Here is a 23918-nt window from a genome sequence, read left to right as displayed (position 1 = left end):
TATTTTTTTTGTAAAATGTAAAGAACTAAAACAGTTAATTCTCAATAAATTTCAAGGACTTTTGTGAACATCTGACAGAAATAAAGTCAATCAGGTAATCAATGAGCAAACAGCAGGTGTTCATCATCAGTGCTCAATCATCACTTAATTAACCCCATCATTGTCTCATTAACTTTAACTGCTGCTGAGTAAATATTGCTCAATTTAGAGAGGGATCAAATATTCTCTGAACTGAGTAAATTTTATTCTGAGGATTTTGCTGTGTAACCATTACTATAAAATAAATATTCAACACAAATGTCAATTACCAGTAAGAAAAGAAACAGTTGGAACAGTCAGGAACAGTTGTATGTAATATCCGAGTGCTTTTAAGGACTAAACTTACCTGAAATTGGTGAAAGCAGCCGCATGAGCAGCTTTGTTGACAGGCAGAATGAGTGCCATTGTTTAGGGATTTAGGGAATCGACTTCAAAAGAGTTGATTCCTCGATTCCTCAATTGACCTAGTGCTGGAATTGATTTGAAGACAGGAATCGACTTCCAGAAACGAGTATGTATTTTTTTTCAAACTCTCCAGAATGAAGCAGTTACACGCTACACTACAGTTATAATGCTCATTCTTGAGCACGATGAACATAGAAGACACGTTTTATGCATTTACTTTTGAATTTTGAGACCACCAGCACTAGCTATTAAAATTAGTGCTGCGGGAGTGCTCTTGGTAACGGTATTATGTGACCATAGAATGACCAAAACAGAACGTCCTCCTTAAGTCATATTGGAAACATTATTATATGACTAAAGGAGAACCATGTGGAAACGTTCTGTTAATGTTAGAAAGTTTCTCTTTGTAACGTCATTATGTGACCATAGAATGACCAAAACAGAACGTCCTCCTAAAGTCCTATTCAAAACGTTATTATTTGACTAAAGGAGGACCATGTGGAAAAATTCTGTTAATATTAGAAAGGTTGTCTTTGTAACATGATGTGACCATAAAATAACCAGGAAAGGACGTCCTCCTCAAGTCATTCTGGGAACGTTATTATATGACTAAATGAGGACCATGTGGAAACGTTCTGTTAATGTTAGAAAGGTTCTCTTTGTAACGTTATTATGTGACCATAGAATGACCAAAACAGAACGTCCTCCTGAAGTCATACTGGGAATGTTATTTTATAATTAAAAGAGAACGTTTTAGAACGTCCCTAATGTTCTGTAAAGGTTCGGGACTTTCATTACCTTTAGGGAACTTTCAGGGAACGTTGCGAGAATGTCGCCTCCTACCTGGGATCTGGGCCTACACTGTTAACCCTTACTGTAGATTATGCAGTAAATAACTGTAAAATAGCCAGTGTTTTTCTGTAATAGGAGCAACCAAATTATCACAATCATTTTTATAACTTTGTTTACGTTTCTATAATTAATCTAATTTGCCTAGTTTAGCCAATAGTTAAGCTTTTAAATTGCACTTTAAGCTGAATATTAGTATTTTGCTAAATAACTAGTAAAAATGTGTTATTTAAAAAATATCTTAAACAGCACGTACATACATTTTTGCAGAGACTCAATGAATTTGTTTGGAAAACTTCAAATAAAGTAGGTAAAAGTGGCATTAACAGTATAGTATAAAGGCTTTCCTAAATAAATGTATTAATCAGGTTATTTTATTTATTAATTTTTATTACTACAGGTTTGGAACAACATGAGGATCAGATTATTTATTATTATTATTATTTTTTTTTTTTTGCTTTGGATGAAGTTTGTATATTTTTATTGTTTTTATTCAATGATATGTGCATGATTGTGATAATTCCAGTAATTTACTTTATGTACTCATTACAGATAGTAACTGACAATAAATAGCAAATTACTGTTCAACTATTACTGTCCCATCTTCTCTGACGGTTTATGATGCTATTTATAGAGACGTGCATTTTAAAGGCAGAAAATAATGATTTAGGCATCACCACACACTCCCACAGGCTGTCCGTCTTATTCTAAACACAAAGGTGTTAGAAAGAGTTTTCAGAAAATGCTGGCCCTTTAAGGGAGCCAGGTGTTTGATTTGTTTACTGCTGAGTGTGCTCTATTCTCTGTCCATCAATTCAGATATAGAGTCTGATGTTTTAGGCTTTAAATAAGAATCTACAATGAGTAAGTAAAATGTGTTCAAATGTTTTTGAGGGTTTCTAAAATAAGGCTGTGTTTTAACTTATATTGTTATCTTGAACTGTGTACTTGAAAGCTACATTGTTAGCTAGTTAGCCTCTCCTCATATAACTTCTTACATTACTTTTGTTTAAGTATATGTATTTATTGGATATTGCTTACTGCCATAATGTACAGATGCTAACAGTTGTGTGTATCTTTCTGGCAACTAAGCCAAAATTAAATTTCATCACCTCAGTAAGGTAACATGTGCACATCATCACAGGGATCAATCACAAAAACAGTGTTGCCAGTATTCTACTGTTAAAAAAAAAAAAAAAAAAAACCTGGTAAGGTCTAACAGTGTAGTCTCAGTCAAGTTATTAACCTTTAACTTGTCCTGAACTGGGCCAGCAATGGCCCGATGTTTGGTCATTGTCTGGAAGCCAGATTTGGTGTGTCATAACTGTAATTGAGAAACCCATGAGGCGCTTTATGCACATTAATAATAGTAATGTTAGTCATGGTTAATAATAATATAATTTGTAAAATAATAATTTAGTTAATAAAATATATGTAATGTAGGTTAAATTCAGTTATTTCACAACATACAAGAAACAATAGATTAATAAATCTGGATTGTATCCTGGATTAAAATGAAGGCATTAGAAAATGCAAACAGGAAGATGCATGGAAACAATATTGTGCACCAAAATATTTCTTTACTCAAAAAAATAATTGGAATGTATTTTAAAAGTACATGGCCCACATATCAATTTTTAACATCTGGCACATGTCTTGCATGCTGCCTTAAAGACGGTGCCACCTCTGCCAAATCTGGACAATGTTTGGCCCACATGCTGTAAGCCAGTGTCGGATAAACGCCTGCTCTACCAGCTTTATAACAAACCTGGACAAGAATTCTTGCCACCTGGGTACATTCTCGAGCTGCTACAATGATCATCCAGGTTTTTTCCCCATGTCTGGATTAAACAGCGTAAATTGAGGTCTAGGTGGCCATGTGTGTCACAATAAAAACAACATGATTCAGAGGATTCTGAGCTTGTAGAAATACATGCCAAGAGCTTTTATATTATATTAGTCATTAGTGTTTTTCAGTGTTCACTTTTTTGCAATAATTTTACAACACTGTCAGATAAATATGTACCAATAAGGTACATTAAGTATAACTGTACCTTTAAAGGTCGATGATAGGCCCTTATTTTGTACCCTGCATGAATTATAAGATCTAAGCTAGAGGTTCAGAAAGATTGCTTTCAGGGTACCATTACAGTGATGGGTATTTGTACTCATATTATGTAGTATGCAAGGGTCTTTTAACAGTGGACATACCTCACCTGTCATCACCTGTCTCACCTGTCATCTGAAGCCTTTTCGGTAACACTTCATGATAACTACACACTATGAATCATTTATTAAGCATTAGCAAATAGTGAATTCATCATCTGTTAAGCATTAACTCTACATCGATAAACGTTAGTAAGCAGTTTATAACTGCAGCTACAAATGCTCTATTCTTAACTTACATTTTTAAAATGTGCTTAATAATTGTATTTTCAAAATTTGTTAATGGTTTATTTTTCATTACTAAATTAAGTATCGCATTATTTACAAACCATTTTTATTTAAAAGTAGTTGAGGTTTTTTAGGATCATTCAGAATGAGTTAGTAAATGATTAATAAACTATTGAAATCAACATTTATATGTCTTATTATTCAGGCATATATTAATGGTTACTATGTATATTAATGTATTAATGCTTTATTATCTAGTTTTGTGACCTAATCTAAAGTGAGGACTATTCATGCTTTATACATCCTTTATAAATGACAAATAAAGGCTCAGTTAAATTCTAACCAGGAACAATTACATTATTAATTTCTAAAGAGACACAAATGAAACTATACTTGAAATGAAAAATAAATCTTTGCAACCTTATCTAAAATAAAATCAGTGTAGAGTTTAAACATTGCATCTTATTATATTGTTAAATTATTATATTGTTGTTGTTTTATCCAGTTTTTTTTTGTTGTTGTTGTATTTTGACACTCTTGTATTTGGCAGCGTTTAAACTTTACAGTAATTTTACTTTTTAAAAAAAAGATTATTGTTCATTTGATTCTGAGCCTTTTTTGTCATTTATAAGTGATTTATAAAGCATAAATAGTCCTCACTTTAGATTAGGTCACAAAACTGCATGAAGTTTAGTTAATAAAGCATTTATAAAAATATTAGTTAACTATTAGTATATGCCTGAATAATAAGATATAGAAATATTGATTTCAATAGTTTATTAATCATTTACTAACTTATTCTGAATGATTCTAAAAACCCTCAACTACTTTTAAATACAAATGGTTTGTAAATAATGTGATACTTAATTTAGTAATGAAAAATAAACTATTAACAAATTATGAAAATACAATTATTAAACACATTATAAAGGTGCTTATGAGTCAAGATTAGAGCATTTATAGCTGCAGTTATAAACAGCTTACTAACATTTATTAATTTAGAGTTAATGCTTAACATATGATGAATTCACTAGATGCTAATGCTTAGTAAATGATTCATAGTGTGTAGTTATTATAAAGTGTTACGGTCTTTTCTAAAACTGGTTTTATTAGTTTTCTAAAATGGTTGTGTTTAACCAGTTGAACATCTAAATACTCTTGTATGATGATACAGATAATAGAGTTACAGAGCTTCTGCTCAAGACAAAAGTAGACAAACATCATTATTCCTGGTTAGCAGCCCCGGATTAAGAACTCAGGGGCCCCTGGGCACATTGTCTTGTAAGGGCCCCTACCTGGCCGCACCCCATAGTTGAATATAAAAAATAAGAATAATATAATAATTTTTAAATAAAATGAATCTATAATTTGTTGCCCACATATTTAAGTAAATGATAAATAGTACATATGTATTTATAGTCTATAAAGATTTAACTTATTTTTCAAAGCATTGAATAAAAATACTAACTATATATATATATAGATACTTATAAAAACTTATAAAGCATATTATTGCCATGGCATATAACACACAATGCCTCTCCAATCCAGTTCTATGAACCTGAGTTCTATGAATCTGAGTCTTTCATAATTCAAACACTGATTTACTGTCTCACTCCTACTCTCCCTGTATTTTCTCTACTCTTCTCGTGATAAAGACTTGATTATAAACCTAAAAATATCCGAAATCACACTCACTATACCTCTTCTCTCCCGTCTCTTTCCTCTTCTGGGCCTTTCTCTTACTCTCTCTCACCCTCTCTCTCTCCTTTTCTGTCTGTCTCTCACACGTTTAATCCAGTCCGCGCTGCGCTGCCGTTAGCCTCCTCCGCCTGGTTAATGCTAGCGACTCATCATTTAAAGTTACCATAACGTCTTCTTCTGTACCCTCATTCTCCTGATCATGGGTCTGTTTAAAGATGGTGTGTATGGAAAATGCCTCAATAAAGATACCTCCTCTCCTCTTTCTCTCGCATTTGCTAAATCCACTTGTCCACTCATTTTTGATCTATGACAGATATAACGTTAGACTAAAGTCCGCTCAGTTTAGTGCGGGTTGTTACAAAACTGACGTTTCTGGGCTTGACCAATTACAGCATTCTGTTTAGTTAATGAAAAGAAGGCAGTTTAAATATAATAATAATATTAATATGTGATCGCGATTTTTTTGCTCAGAGGAAATACAGTTGTCTGAGCAATATAGTGTTTTGCAGAGAGGGAGGCACCTATAATAAGGCTAAACATTATTAAATACCCACGAGACACTTGTGACTTTATATCACATTTGCATTATTTAAAAAAAATGTTTCCTTCCTGTTAAAAATAAATATATTTCCAATCTGATATGTAATGGGGAGAAAAAAAAAGTAGCACGAGTTCAGCAGATGGTGGATTCGAACCGAGTTGATGATCAATCGCGTCAAAAGATGATGCTGTGCGCCTTACAAGGTAATGTTCAACAGCTCTTTACTCATGTTTTCTCTATTAATCAGGCATCGATGGGCATAAACCCTGAATAGCTTATTTCAACTACATGCGCTATTTGCAATTAGCCAAAAAAGACACTCCGAAATTGTCTTTTTTTCTCCCCCCTCGCATGGGCCCCTAGTGCGCACGGGCCCCTGGGCCTGTGCCCATAAGGCCCATTGGTTAATCCAGCCCTGCTGTTTAGTAAAAACCACTTAAAGTAGTGACAATCAATTTTCAATATTTAGCTTTCTGAAATGTGGTTTCTCACTGGTTAATTTCCTTTTTTAAATAATAAATAAATGCTCAGGTCCATATGTTAATTGTGAAACTAATGCAGATGTTGTTGCTCTTGTCTTGTAGCTGTGAATGGGTAAAGCACCATGGCGAATGTTAAACAGCTGCTCAAAAACTCACTGGATGAACTGAAAGACGATGAACTAAAGGACTTTCAGTGGTATTTAATGACTGACCATAGAGAGATTTCAACAGCTGAATTGGAGAATGCTGACAGGCGAAAGACAGTGGATAAGTTGGTGTCATGTTTTGGATCAGAAAGAGCTGTGAAGATCACAGTGGACACCCTGAGGAAAATCAAGCAGAATCAATTGGCTGAAGAGTTGGAGAAAAAACAGCAGCAAGGTATTGTTTAATTCCCTGTCAAACTTTACAAATGTGATTATTTGATTTACATTTTTATCAGCTCAAATCTTTCATGTTAAAACCCTGTCCCAGCAATGGTTTTTGAGTCAGATGTATTGTCATAACATTTATTGAACAGTTCTAAGCAATGCATTTAAATACATTTAATATTTTGTATATAGCTAATGTATGTGAATATATTGTTTGTCTTCGTTCATCTGAATTTGTTACTTTATTTATATGTAAATTATTATTTTGTGTAATGGGAAGCACAAGACATATCTATGTTAATGAACAAAGCAAAAAAAAGAATGAAGAAGCTTAGAATAAATTGTAAAACAAACATTTCTGAAACAGAAACACATTGTAAAGCCAGCTCACAGTGTCTGTAAATTGTCCGTAGAGTATGAGTGCGAATGAGTGTGTATGGATGTTTCCCAGAGATGGGTTGCAGCTGGAAGGGCATCAGCTGCGTAAAACATGTGCTGGATAAGTTAGCAGTTCATTCTGCTTTGGCGACCCCAGATTAATAAAGGGACCAAGCCGAAAAGAAAATGAATGAATGAATGAATACTACTCTCATTAAAGTTTATATAATAATTGGATTCCTGTAGTGTTCCCTCATTTTTTGTCATCAGCAGTCTGCATGGCTGTTGAAATAATTAAGCATTAGCAGAATCATAATCCAACTACAAGATCTCTATAAAGTCTTTTACACAATTTATGCTTTACAAAGATAGAAGACCTCCATCCTAGCAGCACACAAAGATAATACTATCAAAACAATCATTTATTACTCATTTGCACAGACAGAATGAACAAATATGTATAAAGAGAAGAGCAAAGGAAAACAAGAACAAAGATCAGTTGTAAAATAAACATTACTGGAACTAGAACACATTGTAAAGTCGGCTCACACTGTGCATTTCTTAAATAATAATGAAGTTGTTCTTGGATCTTGCTTTGAAGGGCTTGAGCTCCTGCAACTTTTTTTCTTCAAATCAAAATGCCTTTTTTCTGGGGACAAAACATAAATAAATAAATAAATAAATATATATATATATATATATATATATATATATATATATATATATATATATATATATATATATATATATATATATAATCTCTATATTTGTTTGCACTTTTTGTTTGGGAAAAAAATAAAAATAAATAAATTGAAAGGTCAGGAAACATTGAGACAGCAAATGATCAGCAGAGTATGAAGTAATTCAAAAAACTTTAATTCTGGAGAATTATTTTTGAAACATCTTGCACTATTCTGAGTAATCAACTTTGTTTACATCAACACAATATAAGATGTAAGTCAAATCACCTACCCCTGCTAATTCAACATACCATACAGGTGCCACGTCATTTAAATGATGAAACAAATGACTTCATGAGTGCCTGTGTTTCATTGCTAGGGACAACAGTGATGGTCAATCATAATGCTAATGCATGTAAATGGGGGCCTGAATTTCACATTATCAACATTTATATGTTTGTCTTCATTCATCTAAGTTTGTTTATATGTGTTATTGTTCTTTTTTTCATGAAGGGAAGCACAGGGCATAATCATGTTTTACTTTATTGTTTTTTTCCTCTCTCTTGTAAAGGTGCAGCTTCAGAGACCTGTAAATCCCCTCCTATTGATTACACAAACACCAGCCATGAACTAAAGGAGAAGTTAAAGGAGGACTATAAGCATATATTGATTGGTAATTCACAGATAGGTCGTAAGAAGAAGTTGGATGATATTTACACTGATCTATATGTGGTGGAGAACGAGACAGGAGGAAGAGAAAATGACCATGAAGTGATACAGATAGAGTCAAAACACAACCAACAGACAGCCAAGGATAAACCACTTAATTGTAATGACATGTTTAAAGTTCAGCCTGACACAGGTCAACAAAACAGAAGAGTCCTGACACTGGGGATCGCAGGAGTGGGAAAGACTGTCTCTGTCAGCAAATTCATCCTTGACTGGGCTGAAGGAAAAGACAATCAGGAAATAGTCTTCATATTTCCACTGCCGTTCCGTAGACTGAATCTGATTAAAGAAGAAAAGTACAGTCTCATAGGTCTGCTTAACAAGTACTTCTTTAGCAGTGGAGGACTGAGCTCTCTTCCTGAAAAACAAGGCAAGGTCATGTTCATCTTTGATGGACTGGATGAATATCGCTTTGAATTGAACTTTAAAGAGGTTGATGGCTTTACTGATGTTAATAAGGAAATGACAGTGAGTAAGATAATAACACATCTCTTAAAGAGAGAGCTTGTGCCCTCTTCCCTCATCTGGATCACATCCAGACCAGCAGCAGCCAGTCTGATACCCCAAACCTACATTGATCAGGTGACTGAGGTGCGAGGATTCAGTGATGAGCAGAAGGAGCAGTACTTCATCAAAAACAGCAGTAATGAGGTTGCTGGAAACATCATCAGCCACATCAAGAAATCCAGAAGTCTGTATATCATGTGCCACATCCCTGTCTTCTGCTGGATCTCTCTCACTGTTCTTCAGCCTCTGCTGGGTCAAGAGAGCAATGAAAAAACACCCACAACTCTCACAGGGATGTACACCAGCTACGTACTGTCTCAAAAGCAACAGATGACAGAAAAATACAGCAACGATTCTGAACCTAAAGCCAAGGCCTGGTCTTTTGAAGACATTGTTCTGAAGCTTGGGAAACTGGCCTTTGAACAGCTGCAGGAAGGACAACTGATTTTCTACAAAACAGATCTGGAGAAGTGTGGACTAGATGTCAAAGAAGGGTCTGTGTTCTCTGGATTATGTACTCGAATGTTTCAGGAGGAAAACCCCATTTCAGGGGAACAGGTTTACAGTTTTGTTCATCTCAGCGTTCAGGAGTTCATCGCTGCTCTCTACGTGTTTTTCACTTACAAAGACAAGAAAACAAATCCATTTCTTGATTCCAGGAAAAAGGAACTGACATGGAAATTCTCTACAAAGACCCTGTTTAAACTTCATAAGGATGCAGTCAAGAAAACTTTACAAAGCAAGAACGGACACCTGGACCTTTTCCTCCGGTTCCTGCTGGGTCTCTCTCTGGAGTCTAATCAGAGTGACCTGAAGAAGTTCCTGCCAGGACTGAAGCTCGAAACTGAGAACATCAAAGACACGACTGACTATATCAAGAAGAAAATAGAGGAGGAGAAATCAGTAGAGAGAACCATCAACCTCTTCCACTGTCTGAATGAACTGAAGGATGACTTTGTGGAGGAACTCCAGAAGAGTCTGAGCTCTGGAAATCTCACATCACAGGATCTGTCCTCTGCTCAGTTGTCGGGTCTGGTGTTTGTGCTCCTGATGTCAGAAGAGACTCAAGAGAAGTTTGAACTGCAGAAATACAGAAGATCTGATGAAGCACTGATGAGACTGATACCAGTGGTCAAAAACACCACAAGAGCACTGTAAGAATTTTTTGGATACACTTATGCCCATTTCACACATCGATTTGCAACACATCTGCAACCCATGAGTCATATGTGTGCAGTGCAGAAACAGCGCAGACTATTTGTGCTTTCACATAAAAGATGTATCACTGATCTCCTGCTGTACACAGTATCTGTTCTGCTTATGTTTACTCCACTTTCAGACATTCTTTTCAATACTTTGATTCTCTTTTTACGCAATACAATAATATAATCTCACCTTTAAAAACTGATAACTCTAATCTGTCAACATAAGTTTGGAAAACGGAGAAAGTTTTTAATAATGATAACTAATAATTAATTATCACACAAAACTGTGAATTGTAAGGTAAATAATAATTTGATGTTTATTTTACAGCCTTGGATTCTCCCTTAAATTCAGTATTTACAGAGTCCATATAGTGATTTTACCTTTGCTCAAACTAAAACACAACATTCAAATGTTTTTGTCTCTGCTCTGGATTAATAGATAAATGCAAAATCATTATTTATGTTTTCCCCTCACAGCCTACAGAGCTGTAATCTCACTGTTAAGTGCTGTGAGAGTTTGTCTTCAGCTCTACAATCCTCAAACTGTGTGCTGAGAGAGCTGGACCTGAGTAACAATGACCTGCAGGATTCAGGAGTGAAGTTTCTCTCTGATGGACTGAAGACTGTGAACTGTAAACTGGAGACACTGAGGTAAATGATTCTCCACTCAACAATAACTACAAAAATATTTCATAATAGCCCACACTATTTCATATTAGAGCTTTTCATGCTTGAACATGTTAACCCTGGGTGGTACTAAACCCCAGATGACAGGAATTATGGTTTATCAGTGATTATGTTTCACACTGCTCATACTATACCTGTAGTTAACAAATAACCACCCAGAGTATTAATTATCAGATGATTTATTAACTGTACATCCTGCATAAATGCAGGAGCGCCAGAATAAATGCAGGAGCGCCAGAATAAATGCAGGAGCGCCAGAATAATTGCAGGAGCGCCAGAATAAATGCAGGAACTCTAGAATAAATGTAGGAGTGCCAGAATAAATGCAGGAGCGCCAGAATAAATGCAGGAGTGCCAGAATAAATGCAGGAGTGCCAGAATAAATGCAGGAGCGCCAGAATAAATGTAGGAGCGCCAGAATAATTGCAGGAGCGCCAGAATAAATGCAGGAGCGCCAGAATAAATGTAGGAGCGCCAGAATAAATGCAGGAGCTCCAGAATAAATGCAGGAGCGCCAGAATAAATGCAGGAGCGACAGAATAAATGTAGGAGTGCCAGAATAAATGCAGGAGCGCCAGAATAAATGCAGGAGCGCCAGAATAAATGCAGGAGCGCCAGAATAAACGTAGGAGCGCCAGAATAAATGCAGGAGCGCCAGAATAAATGCAGGAGCGCCAGAATAAATGTAGGAACTCCAGAATAAATGTAGGAGCGCCAGAATAAATGCAGGAGCGCCAGAATAAATGCAGGAGCGCCAGAATAAATGCAGGAGCGCCAGAATAAACGTAGGAGCGCCAGAATAAATGCAGGAGCGCCAGAATAAATGCAGGAGCACCAGAATAAATGCAGGAGCGCCAGAATAAATGTAGGAACTCTAGAATAAATGTAGGAGGGCCAGAATAAATGCAGGAGCGCCAGAATAAACGTAGGAGCGCCAGAATAAATGCAGGAGCGCCAGAATAAATGCAGGAGCGCCAGAATAAATGCAGGAGCGCCAGAATAATTGCAGGAGCGCCAGAATAAATGCAGGAACTCTAGAATAAATGTAGGAGTGCCAGAATAAATGCAGGAGTGCCAGAATAAATGCAGGAGCGCCAGAATAAATGCAGGAGCGCCAGAATAAATGCACGAGCGCCAGAATAATTGCAGGAGCGCCAGAATAAATGCAGGAACTCTAGAATAAATGTAGGAGTGCCAGAATAAATGCAGGAGTGCCAGAATAAATGCAGGAGTGCCAGAATAAATGCAGGAGCGCCAGAATAAATGCAGGAGCGCCAGAATAATTGCAGGAGCGCCAGAATAAATGCAGGAGCGCCAGAATAAATGTAGGAGCGCCAGAATAAATGCAGGAGCTCCAGAATAAATGCAGGAGCGCCAGAATAAATGCAGGAGCGACAGAATAAATGTAGGAGCGCCAGAATAAATGCAGGAGCGCCAGAATAAATGCAGGAGCGCCAGAATAAATGTAGGAGCGCCAAAATAAATGTAGGAGTGCCAGATTAAATGCAGGAGCTCCACAATAAATGTAGGAGCGCCAAAATAAATGTTCTCGTGCTGTCCGGGGGGAGGGCTCTGAGCTCGAGGAGACACCCCAACTCGAGTTATTCCCCTTATCAGGAAACAAAGAGGAGTTGGGATTCGAGTGAAGTATCTAGCCCAGCCCCAGAACGCTCCCACCGGGAATGCAATGCAAGAGGTGAGGTGACGAAGTGGTGGACAAATGCTAAAGTCGTGAGATGCTGCAGGTAAGACAGCTTTGGTATATATAGGGGTTGTCCCGAAATTTGTTTACAAAACATCACTTCACGAGTTCACACTTGCATTCGTTTAAGTATAAAGCATATTTGGCATGCTGTCTGGGGGGAGGGCTCTGAGCTCGAAGAGACACCCCAACTCGAGTTGTTCCCCTTATTAGGAAACAAAGAGGAGTTGGGATTCGAGCGGAATATCTAGCTCGGCCCCAGAACGCTCCATAAAAAACGCTATTGGTTACAGGTCAGCAGCCAGACAATGTGCAAGCCCCCCAAAGTTTTCTGGTCTAAAAAATTTGGAGGGGTGCTGTTGAGTTGTAAGGTATGTGTTTCGGGAGGAAGCAGTTGCTGTGTTGATAGTGGTGCATGATGAATGTCTCCAGCAAGAGTGTCTGCTCCCATGAGCAGGAGCAGTCACTGCATTAACAATGGTGCATAATAAGATGTGCATGTCCCGTAGGAGTGGTCACTGCACTAGCAGTAGTGTGTAATCAAGTGTGTGTCTCCCATAGGAGCGGTCACTGCGCTTGCAGAGGTGCATAATAATAAGGTGCATAATTATAACATGTACGTCTCCCGTAGGAGCGGTCGCTGCGCTTGCAGTGGTACATAATATTAATGTATGCGTCCCTCGTAGGAGCGGTCACTGTGCTAGCAGTAGTGCATGATAATAAGGTGTGCGTCTCCTGTAGGAGTGGTCACTGCACTAGCAGTAGATTGAAATAAGGTGTGCATCCCCCGTAGAATCGGTCACTGCGCTTGCAGTAGTCCATAATGATAAGGAGTCTGACTCCAGTAGGAGCGGTAAGTCATTTGCAATAGTACAAAATGATAAGCTGTGCGACTCCTGTAGGAGCAGTCACTGCGCTTGCAATGATACAAAATGATAAGATGTGTGACTCCTGTAGGAGCGGTAACTGCGCTTGTAGTGGTGCATGATAAATAAGGTGTGCGTCTCTAGTGAGAATGGTCACTGCGCTAGCAGTGGTGCATAATAATACGGTGTACATCTCCCGTAGAAGCAGTCACGGCGCTTGCAGTAGTACATAATAGGGTATGCGTCCCCAGTGGGAGTGGTCCCTGTGCGGCAGTAACCTTATAATAAAACTACTTGAAGGGGTTAATGACCAGGATTAGCAAACGTTTAGGGGTTGAAATAGTAAAAAGGCATGCTTGCGCTACTGATGGCCCTAGGATTACAGGTGGAAGGAAAAGATAAGAGGCTGCCAGCATTAGTGACGTCAGCAGAGGTGGCCTCATGCTGGAACTTGCGTCAGGGCCTGAAGAAAGTTGGGGGCTAGAGCAGTTGCGGAGGCATGCTCGCGCTACTGATGGCCCTAGGATCACAGGTGGAAGGAAAAGAGAAGAGAGACGGGGCTGGCGGCGTTAGTGACATCAGCGGAGGCAGCCTCACACTGGAACTACGTCAAGGCCTTAACAAACCTGGCTAATCTGCAAGCGGCATGAGGGAAGAGTCCGTTTGTTAAGTGGTAACCTGTTGGTGACGTATGTAATACTGTTTCTGGGTCCAAGCTGCCACTTATTTGAGTTGAGAAATTTATTCGTTTATAATCGCTTTTAATTCTTATCACACGATAAAGTTAATTTTATAAAAAAAATCCTATTTGGGCTTGCTGCATAACAAATGCCAAAATCTTAACAATTTTTAAAAATGTATCACTTTCTGGCCATCAGATATGAGGTGTGGACATATGTATTGCGATCATGATTTTCGAAGTATTAAATCACTTTGTAAACATTATAATTAACATTTCATGAGTCTCCCCGTGCAGTAAGTTGCGAAATTATTAGTTTAAGATCAATTTTAATCATATTACACATTAAGTTAGTTTATAAGATGTCATAGTGTACATAACCAATTTTGGGCTTGCTGCATAACAAATACCAAATTTTAACAATTTATAAAAATGAATCACTTGCGTCATATATGAGGCATAGACATAATATTGTGATCATGATTTTCGAAAGTAATAAATCGCTTTGTAAACGTTATAATTACCATTTTGTGAGTCTCCCCATGCAGTTAAATACAGCGCTTGGACCTGGAAGCCGCTTCGCGTGACGTCACACTCACGAGCGGATAGGCTTGTTATTCCTAAATTTGGGGTGCCAAGAGCAATGGCATTGCGGGCACAACTAAATGGAAATGTTCCGTGCGTGGGGGATGGACGAGGCCGTAGCGGAGACATACTCACGCTGTCATGGCGAATTGGCCGATGGTGGCGCTTCGCCTGTAGAGCGGCGGCCTGGCACTCGCTTGATCTGGGCCAGTGGTTGCCAAACTGGGGAGCGGCTCAGGTTTGTTGCTGGTGTCTGGTAGAGCGGCGGCGTGGTGGGCCTAAGTTAAGGCCGCGGACTCTGTTGATATGCTCTGCCGAGTGCTGATGCGCTGGACTTCGGCTTGGAGTATGCAAGAAGAGCCGTGTCATCCTCATGGAAATTTGCTGTTTGGACAAGGTCACAAAACATCACTTCAGAATGGGCTGTCCTCCATTATGCTGAGCGCTGTATGTGTCTTATACAGCGGCACATATAATATATATTTGAAATGGTGTAAAACGTGTTCGCCAAACTCTCTTGTGCATTAATCCAGCATTTAATAATCATTTCTGAATGAGTCTGAGACACTGAAGTAGAGGAATGACAAACGCTTTAAACACAAGAATAAATCAGATTTAAACATGAAAAACAATTACTGTAAATCTAAATCATATTTGAAGACCTTTAATATAGATTTCACTAATAGTTGCAGTCTCAGTTCACTGTTTGAAAACTTTACCAGGTTGTGTCTGTCTGTGGTTGTCAACATTCAACATTTTTGTGTGAAAGTGAAGCGCAGCAAGAACACAAATAAACATTATACCAGTGTTAATCCTGTTTCAGAGCAGAACAGTGGATCTGGAGGTGTGAAAGCAGCAGAGTTAAACGCTAAAGTCAAGCTGTTTTGTGTCCTGCTGAAGGTTTGAGCTGCTCTCATATTTGTGCAGTTTCAGTTTCTTGAAAACAAATAAAAGTCTCATAATAAAGTGTCTGAAATAATCCTGATTACTCGCTCATCTAAAACAATATCTGGGAAAGGCTGAATGTGAAGGAGTCAGCAGTCATGAATATTGATCAGGTGTTTCTCTCCTGACAGAATAAAAGTCCCCTAATGGACCATCAGTGTGAATGTGACTGTGGGTCAGGTGATGAACACATTTAGAGAGCGGGTTTGTGTTTGTCTGATTTTATTTTGTTTTAATCCACAACAGAATCACAATATAAATGATGAAATCAGCTCATTTCCTGTTGTGTTTTATACATGACTTTAAGCTGATCTTCTGAGCTCAAGTGTGTCTTCTTCCTCCTCACAGCAGACTTTACAGCTTGATGTGGTGTATTTTGAACAATGTCTTTGCTCTGTACACTTCTACAGATGATGTCGAGTCCTTGTTGAGTGTGTGTGTGAGTGTGTTTGCTGATGTGAGGGCTCGATCAATAAGGAGAGCTTGTCAGGATGTGTGTGTTCATCACTGCTGTTGACATGAGCAGAATCAGCAGTCAGCATCTTCACAACACAAAGAGATGTGTGATTGTCCAACTGTGTGATGTGGACTATTGCTGTGTTTGTAGATTGTCTGGCTGTATGGTGACAGAGGAAGGCTGTGGTTTTCTGTCTTCAGCTCTGACTTCAAACCCCTCACACCTGAGAGAGCTGGATCTGAGCTACAATCATCCAGGAGATTCAGGAGTCAAGCTGCTCTCTGAACAACTGGAGGATCCAAACTACACACTGGACAAACTCAAGTATGTGGAGCAGCACTGATGTCGTAGCGCTGAATGCTCTTAACTCTTTCCTGACAGCCATTTTCATTTATATGTTTTTTGTGATTTTTACTTAAATGTGACAGCCCTCTGAATAATCTCTGGCCAAGAATATCTGACCATATTATATATTAAATTAAAGAACCACCCTGCTTTCAGACAACAAACAGGTTTAATCTATTTTCTCAATGGTCTGTGTTTATACACACTTAACTGCAGGAAGAATTAATGACAAATGTACATTTATTACAAAAACTGAAAATATACTTTTCTAAAAGCTTAAAAAAAAACATTTAAATATCTGCATTTACAAGATGTATAGTATATAACACACACACACACAAAGTACTAGTGTTTGTCTTTGAGCTCCACAGTGAATCAGATTTGTCATCACAGTTGTGAATGTGTAAATGAGTGATTTCAGCAAGTCTCATATCACTAATCACACACTCTCAGCTCAGAATGATTGAGTTCTGAGTCTGTTTGGAGATGATGAAGAGGCATTTGACAGAAGATGAAGATCTCCATCATATTTCAAGTCATTTAACACTGAATTCTGCTTTATTATTGTGCTGCGCTTTTGTCAATTGATCATTGAATGAATCCTTCAGTCTTTATATCTGTCTGTTTCTGTGTTTCCATTCTGTTTTCTGTCTCCACATCTGATCTAAAAGCTCTGTGTGTCATTCAGAAGCTGATTTGACAGCTCCACACACTCATGTTGTTTTACTGCAGTTATTAATGCACTGAGATCAGCCAATCACAATCCAGCATTCAGCACACACTCCACATGTCTTATTGTGTGTGTGTGTGTTTGTTTTTATTACATGGTGGGGACCTCAGCATGATAGCACACTCACAAAGTGGGGACCAAAAACATAGTGGGGACCGATCGCCCGGTCCCCACTATGTTTTGCCTTTAAAAGACTCAGGGGGCGTTGCTGATATGCCTAGTGCAGTTTTTTTCACTGATCCCCACCTTGACCATTTACCTGAATTGAGTGTGTAAGTGTGTGTCGGCGCACTGCTCTATAGCGGTCCTGTAGTTGGATGGCGGTACTGCACCCTGACACACACTTGACGCAGTTCACACACTCTGCCTACTGCACATGCGCAATCTCATAAATGAATCCGACTTTAATCAACTTAATTAAGATCTATCATCAAATTATTCGAATTTTTGGGTAAGTTAGAATGTTTTTCACCATCATAATGTAATAAAATAGGTTATATGACAAATACTTATGTTGCATATTTTGACAGTTATCAGGTATAGTTAATTAAATGTTTTAACGAATTTCCTGGGTGTTTTAATCGATGTTGTTTCAAATTACGTATTAATATAACACTGATAAGACACAAACTACAGTTCGGTATGTAATTTAACTTGTTTACACGAGTAAAAGTTACTCGCGCTAATGTGCTAACGTGCTAACTGCCCGGTGCTACGTGAGTCAGAGGCCGGGGTGGAGTGCATGAGCCGCGGTCAGACAGTCACCAATCACCGGGCGGCTAAATGGATCGACGGAGGATAAAACCATTAAAAGATGCGGAGAAACACATCACCAGCTCCACTGACAAGACCCATTCACTGGAAACCGAATATATAGAAGGTTACTAAGGTATGTTTTCATAGTTCTTGTATCGTACTTTTTAAATGGTTAATTGCTTTAAACATTTAACGTTAATCCTGAAATAACACTATTATATACTATTTATACGTTAATGTAGTAATATAGAGGTTATAATTAAAATGTGGGGCTATCTGGTCCTAGAAATGTACTTAATTTATTGTTCTATGACGTGTAGAAACGTTTTATTTTAGATAAATAATTATAATAAACTCCAACTTAGTGTAAAACATATATAAAAGTACATGTTCACTGTGTGTGTTTTATTTATTTATTTGCTGTCAACTGGTAGCCTTTTACAATAAGGTTAAATTAGTTAATGCTGGTTAATGCATTTACTAACATGAACAATGAATAATACTTTATTACAGTATTTGTTCATGTTTGTTAACTTTAGTTAATGAAAATAAAGTTGTTCATTACTAGTTGAACACGCACAATGCATTAATTATTGCAATGCATTATTACTGGTACAAGCATGAATTTAGATTTGAATGATGCATTAGTAAATGTTAAACTATGATTAATAAATGCTGTACATGCATTGTTCATTACTAGGTCATGTTAGGTCACATTAACTAATAAAACCTGATTGTAAAGTGTGACCTGTAAACAATTGAAGTGGAAAAAAAGTTCTTTAAAACTGTCCTAAGAAAGAAGAACAGGTGTTCAATAGTATTAGAACAACATTGTTGAAAGGTTCTGATCCACTTCAAAAGGTTTACTGTATTTATAATTCACACACAGAGAGGATGCTAATGTGAGGTTTTTGTAGTTTTTGAACCCTACACGTTTCATTAAATCTTTTAGGTCAGAGTTTGCGTTGTCCACATTTATTAAAGGAAGTTTTGTGGTTGAGTACAAATGATAGAGCTTGTGGAAGCAAAGCATAGATGAGATATTAATAAAAATACTCTCTTTATGTTTGACTTTATATGGTAAAACAAGAACAGGTGGTTAAGTGTTTTCCCCATTCAAATGTACATGTATATATTATATTCATTCTGTTTGTATTCATGCCATAGTTTAGCTTTTTATTGCTATGAGAGGGCACAATTAAAATGTTGCTTGCTCTTTTCTCTTAGTTTTGCAGCATTGATGCCGATCATGAGGACGATCTGCACCCTAACTGCACTGTCAATAAGATCGTTGTTCAGAGAAAACCTCATTTGTGCCTTTTTGCAATCAGGGATATTTTCTTTGGAGAGGAAATAACGTTTGACTATGGCGCATGTGATTGGCCTTGGAGAAAGGTTTGACATTTTGATCACTTAATACATTAATCCTTAATACATTCAGCAAAGCTAAGAGTTTTTTAATGTTAATATAGATTAAGGGTAAATCTGTTCAAAAATAAAGAGTTTGCATCATCCATAAGAGATAATAAAATCAATCTCTTAATATCTTCTTCTTGTCTTAATGGGTAAAAAAGTTTAATTAATTGGGTAATGCTTTACTTTAAAGGGGGGTTCATAAGACTGTCATGAAAGCTTTATAGTCATGACATGACTTATATAACAAAGCTGTTTTTAAATAGCTTTCATTGAAGGATGCCCATATGACTGCAGAAGAAAACTGCTCCGACAACTCTCTGATGAGGTATGTTTATTATTATTATTATTATTATTAGTAGTAGTAGTAGTAGTAGTAGGAGTAGTAGATGTTGTTGCTGTAGTAGTGCATTTAATTGTAATTATTTAACTTAGTGTGTGTCCTAATTTATGAACATATGCAATAGTGTAACATTGTGGGGACCAGAGGCATGTTAGAGAAGCTGTGAAACACACTTAGTCCTCAATACACACACAGTACGGTCTGACATAGTGGGGACCAGGAGCCCTGAGTACTACTGTCTAATTATTATTTTTTGTTTTTTATATTTAGCTTTCATTGAAGTATGATCATATGACGAGAAGAAGACAACTGCTCTGCTCCAGTAGGAGACCCACAACCCTCTAATGAGGTGTGTTTAAATTTAATAATAATAATAATTATTATTATTATTAGTAGTAGAAGTAGTAGTAGTAGTTGTTGTTGTAGTAGTAGTGCATTTAATTATAATTATTTAACTTAATCAAAATCTAGAAATGAAACAGAGTGTGTGTCCTAATTGGTGAACGTATGCACTAGTGTAACATTGTGGGGACCAGAGGCATGTTAGAGAAACTGGGAAACACACTTAGTCCTGAATACACACACAGTACGGTCTGACATAGTGGGGACCGGAACCCTTGAGTACTGCTGTCTAACTAATATATATTTTTTTATTTTCAGCTTATATTGAAGGATGACCATATGACAGAGGAAGAGAACTGCTCTGCTCCAGTACGTGACCCACAACTCTGATGAGGTGTGTTTAATGTTGTTGTTATTATTATTATTAGTAGTAGTAGTAGTAGTAGTAGTTGTTGTTGTAGTAGTAGTGCATTTAATTGTAATTATTTATCTTAATCAAAATCTAGAAATGAAATAGAGTGTGTGTCCTAATTGGTGAACCCATGCACTAGTGTAACATTGTGGGGACCAGAGGCATGTTAGAGAAGCTGTGAAACACACACAGTACGGTCTGACATAGTGGGGACCGGAACCCTTGAGTACTGCTGTCTAACTAATATATATATATTTTTATATTCAGGTTTGCTGAAGTATGACCGTATGACAGAAGGAGAGAACAGCTCTGCTCCAGTACGAGACCCACAACTCTGATGAGGTGTGTTTATTAATATTGTTGTTGTTGTTGTTGTTGTTATTATTATTATTATTATTACTAGTTGTTGTAGTAGTAGTAGTAGTTGTTGTTGTAGTAGTAGTGCATTTAATTGTAATTATTTAACTTAATCAAAATATAGAAATGAAACAGTGTGTGTGTCCTAATTGGTGAACATATGCACTGACATTGTGGGGACCAGAGGCATGTTAGAGAAGCTGTAAAACACACTTAGTCCTGAATACACACACAGTACGGTCTGACATAGTGGGGACCGCGACCCTTGAGTACTGCTGTCTAACTAATATATATATTTTTTTATTTTCAGCTTATATTGAAGGATGACCATATGACAGAGGAAGAGAACTGCTCTGCTCCAGTACGAGACTCACAACTCTCTGATGAGGTGTGTTTAATGTTGTTGTTATTATTTTTATTAGTAGTAGTTGTAGTAGTTGTTCTTGTAGTAGTAGTAGTGCATTTAATTGTAATTATTTAACTTAATGAAAATCTAGAAATGAAACAGAGTGTGTGTCCTAATTTTTGAATGTATGCACTGGTGTAACATTGTGGGGACCAGAGGCATGTTAGAGAAGCTGTAAAACACACTTAGTCCTGAATACACACAGTAATGTCTGACGTAGTGGAGACCGGGACCCTTGAGTACTACTGTCTAACTAAAATATATATATATATATATATATATATATATATATATATATATTTTTTCAGCTTTTATTGAAGGATGACCATATGACAGAGGAAGAGAACTGCTCTGATCCAGTAGGAGACCCACAACTCTGATGAGGTGTGTTTATAATAATAATAATAACAATTATTTTTATTATTATTATTATTATTATTATTATTATTATTATTATTATTATTAGTTGTAGTAGTGAAAGTAGTGGTTGTTGTAGTAGTGGTGTATTTAATTGTAACTATTTAACTTAATCAAAATATAGAAATGAAACAGAGTGTGTGTCCTAATTGGTGAACATATGCACTGACATTGTGGGGACCAGAGGCATGTTAGAGAAGCTGTAAAACACACTTAGTCGTGAATACACACACAGTAAGGTCTGACATAGTGGGGACCGGGACCCTTGAGTACTGCTGTCTAACTAATATATATATTTTTATTTTTTTTATTCAGCTTTGATTGAAGGATGACCATATGACAGAGAAAGAGAACTGCTCTGCTCCAGTACGTGACCCACAACTCTCTGATGAGGTGTGTTTAATGTTGTTGTTATTATTTTTATTAGTAGTAGTAGTTGTTGTTGTAGTAGTAGTAGTGCATTTAATTGTAATTATTTAACTTAATCAAAATATATAAATGAAACAGAGTGTGTGTCCTAATGTATGAATGTATGCACTAGTGTAACATTGTGGGGACCAGAGGCATGTTAGAGAAACTGTGAAACACACTTAGTCCTGAATACACACAGTAAGGTCTGACATAGTGGGGACCGGAACCCTTGAGTACTACTGTCTAACTAATATATATATATATATATATTTTTTTTTTTTATTCAGCTTTTATTGAAGGATGGAAGGATGACCATATGACAGAGGAAGAGAACTGCTCTGCTCCAGTAGGAGACCCACAACTCTGATGAGGTGTGTTTAAATTTAATAATAATAACAATTATTATTATTATTATTATTATTATTAATATTATTAGTTGTAGTAGTAATAGTAGTTGTTGTTGTAGTAGTGGTGTATTTAATTGTAATTATTTAACTTAATCAAAATATAGAAATGAAACAGTGTGTGTGTCCTAATTGGTGAACATATGCACTGACATTGTGGGGACCAGAGGCATGTTAGAGAAGCTGTGAAACACACTTAGTCCTGAATACACACACAGTAAGGTCTGACATAGTGGGGACCGCGACCCTTGAGTACTGCTGTCTAACTAATAAATATTTTTTTATATTCAGCTTTTATTGAAGGATGACCATATGACAGGGGAAGAGAACTGCTCTGCTCCAGCACGTGACTCACAACTCTGTTATTGCATATCAGATTTAACGAACCGTTTACTACGAATTTCATGTAATTTTGATAACTGTCCATTAATCAGATGTCATCACGCTGCTGTGCCGTCAGCCAATCGTTGTATTGCTGATAATGATTTTGAGGATCGATAGATCTGTCACAACACACAGTCACAACACCTCTCAGATCAGTTTAATCTGATTCGCAAACTTTTTTGAAGAACCAAATTAGCCTAAGATGAGTTATCAAGATTAAAAGATCCAGGATCTGTAATATATTCTTAGATTATTTAAGCGAGGTCCGAAGAACAGACCCCTGGACCCTTGAGTACTACTGTCTAAATTATATTTTTCAAAATAAAAATTATAAATTATATATAAAAATATATAAAATAATTTTTTATAAAATATTTATAAAATTATATATAAAATATATATTTTTAATTATATACAGTTGAAGTCAGAATTATTAGCCCCCTTGTTTATTTCTTGTACTAAATTTCTGTTTAATGGAAAGCAGATTTTTTAAACACATTTCTAATCATAACAGTGTTAATAACTCATCTCTAATAACTGATTTATTTTCTCTTTGCCATGATGACAGTAAAAATTATTTGACTAGATATTTTTCAAGACACTTCTATACAGCTTAAAGTGACATTTAAAGGCTTCACTAAGTTAATTAGGGTAACTAGGCAAGTTATTGGAGGGATAATAATATTGACCTTAAAATGGTTCATAAAAAATTAAAACTGCTTTTATTCTAGCTGAAATAAAACAAATAAGACTTTCTCCAGAAGAAAAAAATATCATCAGACATACTATGAAAAAATTCCCTGCTCTGTTACACATCATTTGGGAAATATTTGTAAAAAAGTTTTAAAAAGGTGGGCTGACTTCAACTGTATATACTTTCATATATATATATATATATATATATATATATATATATATATATATATATATATATATATATATATATATATATACAGTTGAAGTATTAATTATTAGACCCCTTGGAATTTTTCT

At 36.6% G+C, this 23918-nt stretch overlaps 2 protein-coding genes across 5 annotated transcripts in view; both read left to right on the top strand.

Annotated features, from left to right (window-relative positions):
• LOC137490940 (uncharacterized) overlaps nucleotides 1-23918 on the top strand; it is a 627578-nt gene that overhangs the window by 288035 nt on the left and 315625 nt on the right. The window lies entirely within an intron of this gene.
• The window catches only part of LOC137490961 (protein NLRC3-like), a 372316-nt gene that overhangs the window by 336627 nt on the left and 11771 nt on the right, over nucleotides 1-23918 (top strand). Inside the window, exons 2-5 of one of the 2 annotated variants that reach the window (XM_088650168.1) lie at nucleotides 6517-6795; nucleotides 8415-10233; nucleotides 10762-10935; nucleotides 16356-16529. In XM_088650168.1, coding sequence (XP_088506294.1) covers nucleotides 6537-6795; nucleotides 8415-10233; nucleotides 10762-10935; nucleotides 16356-16529 — 2426 coding nt within the window. In that variant the 5' untranslated portion in view covers nucleotides 6517-6536. The remainder of the gene's footprint in view (nucleotides 1-6516; nucleotides 6796-8414; nucleotides 10234-10761; nucleotides 10936-16355; nucleotides 16530-23918) is intronic. The other variant, XM_088650167.1, reaches the window with a different exon arrangement.

Source organism: Danio rerio, chromosome 4 (genome assembly GCF_052040795.2).
Source record: "Danio rerio strain M-AB ecotype USA chromosome 4, GRCz13ab, whole genome shotgun sequence".
NCBI lineage: Eukaryota > Metazoa > Chordata > Actinopteri > Cypriniformes > Danionidae > Danio > Danio rerio.
This window is presented reverse-complemented; position numbering and strand designations above follow the sequence as displayed.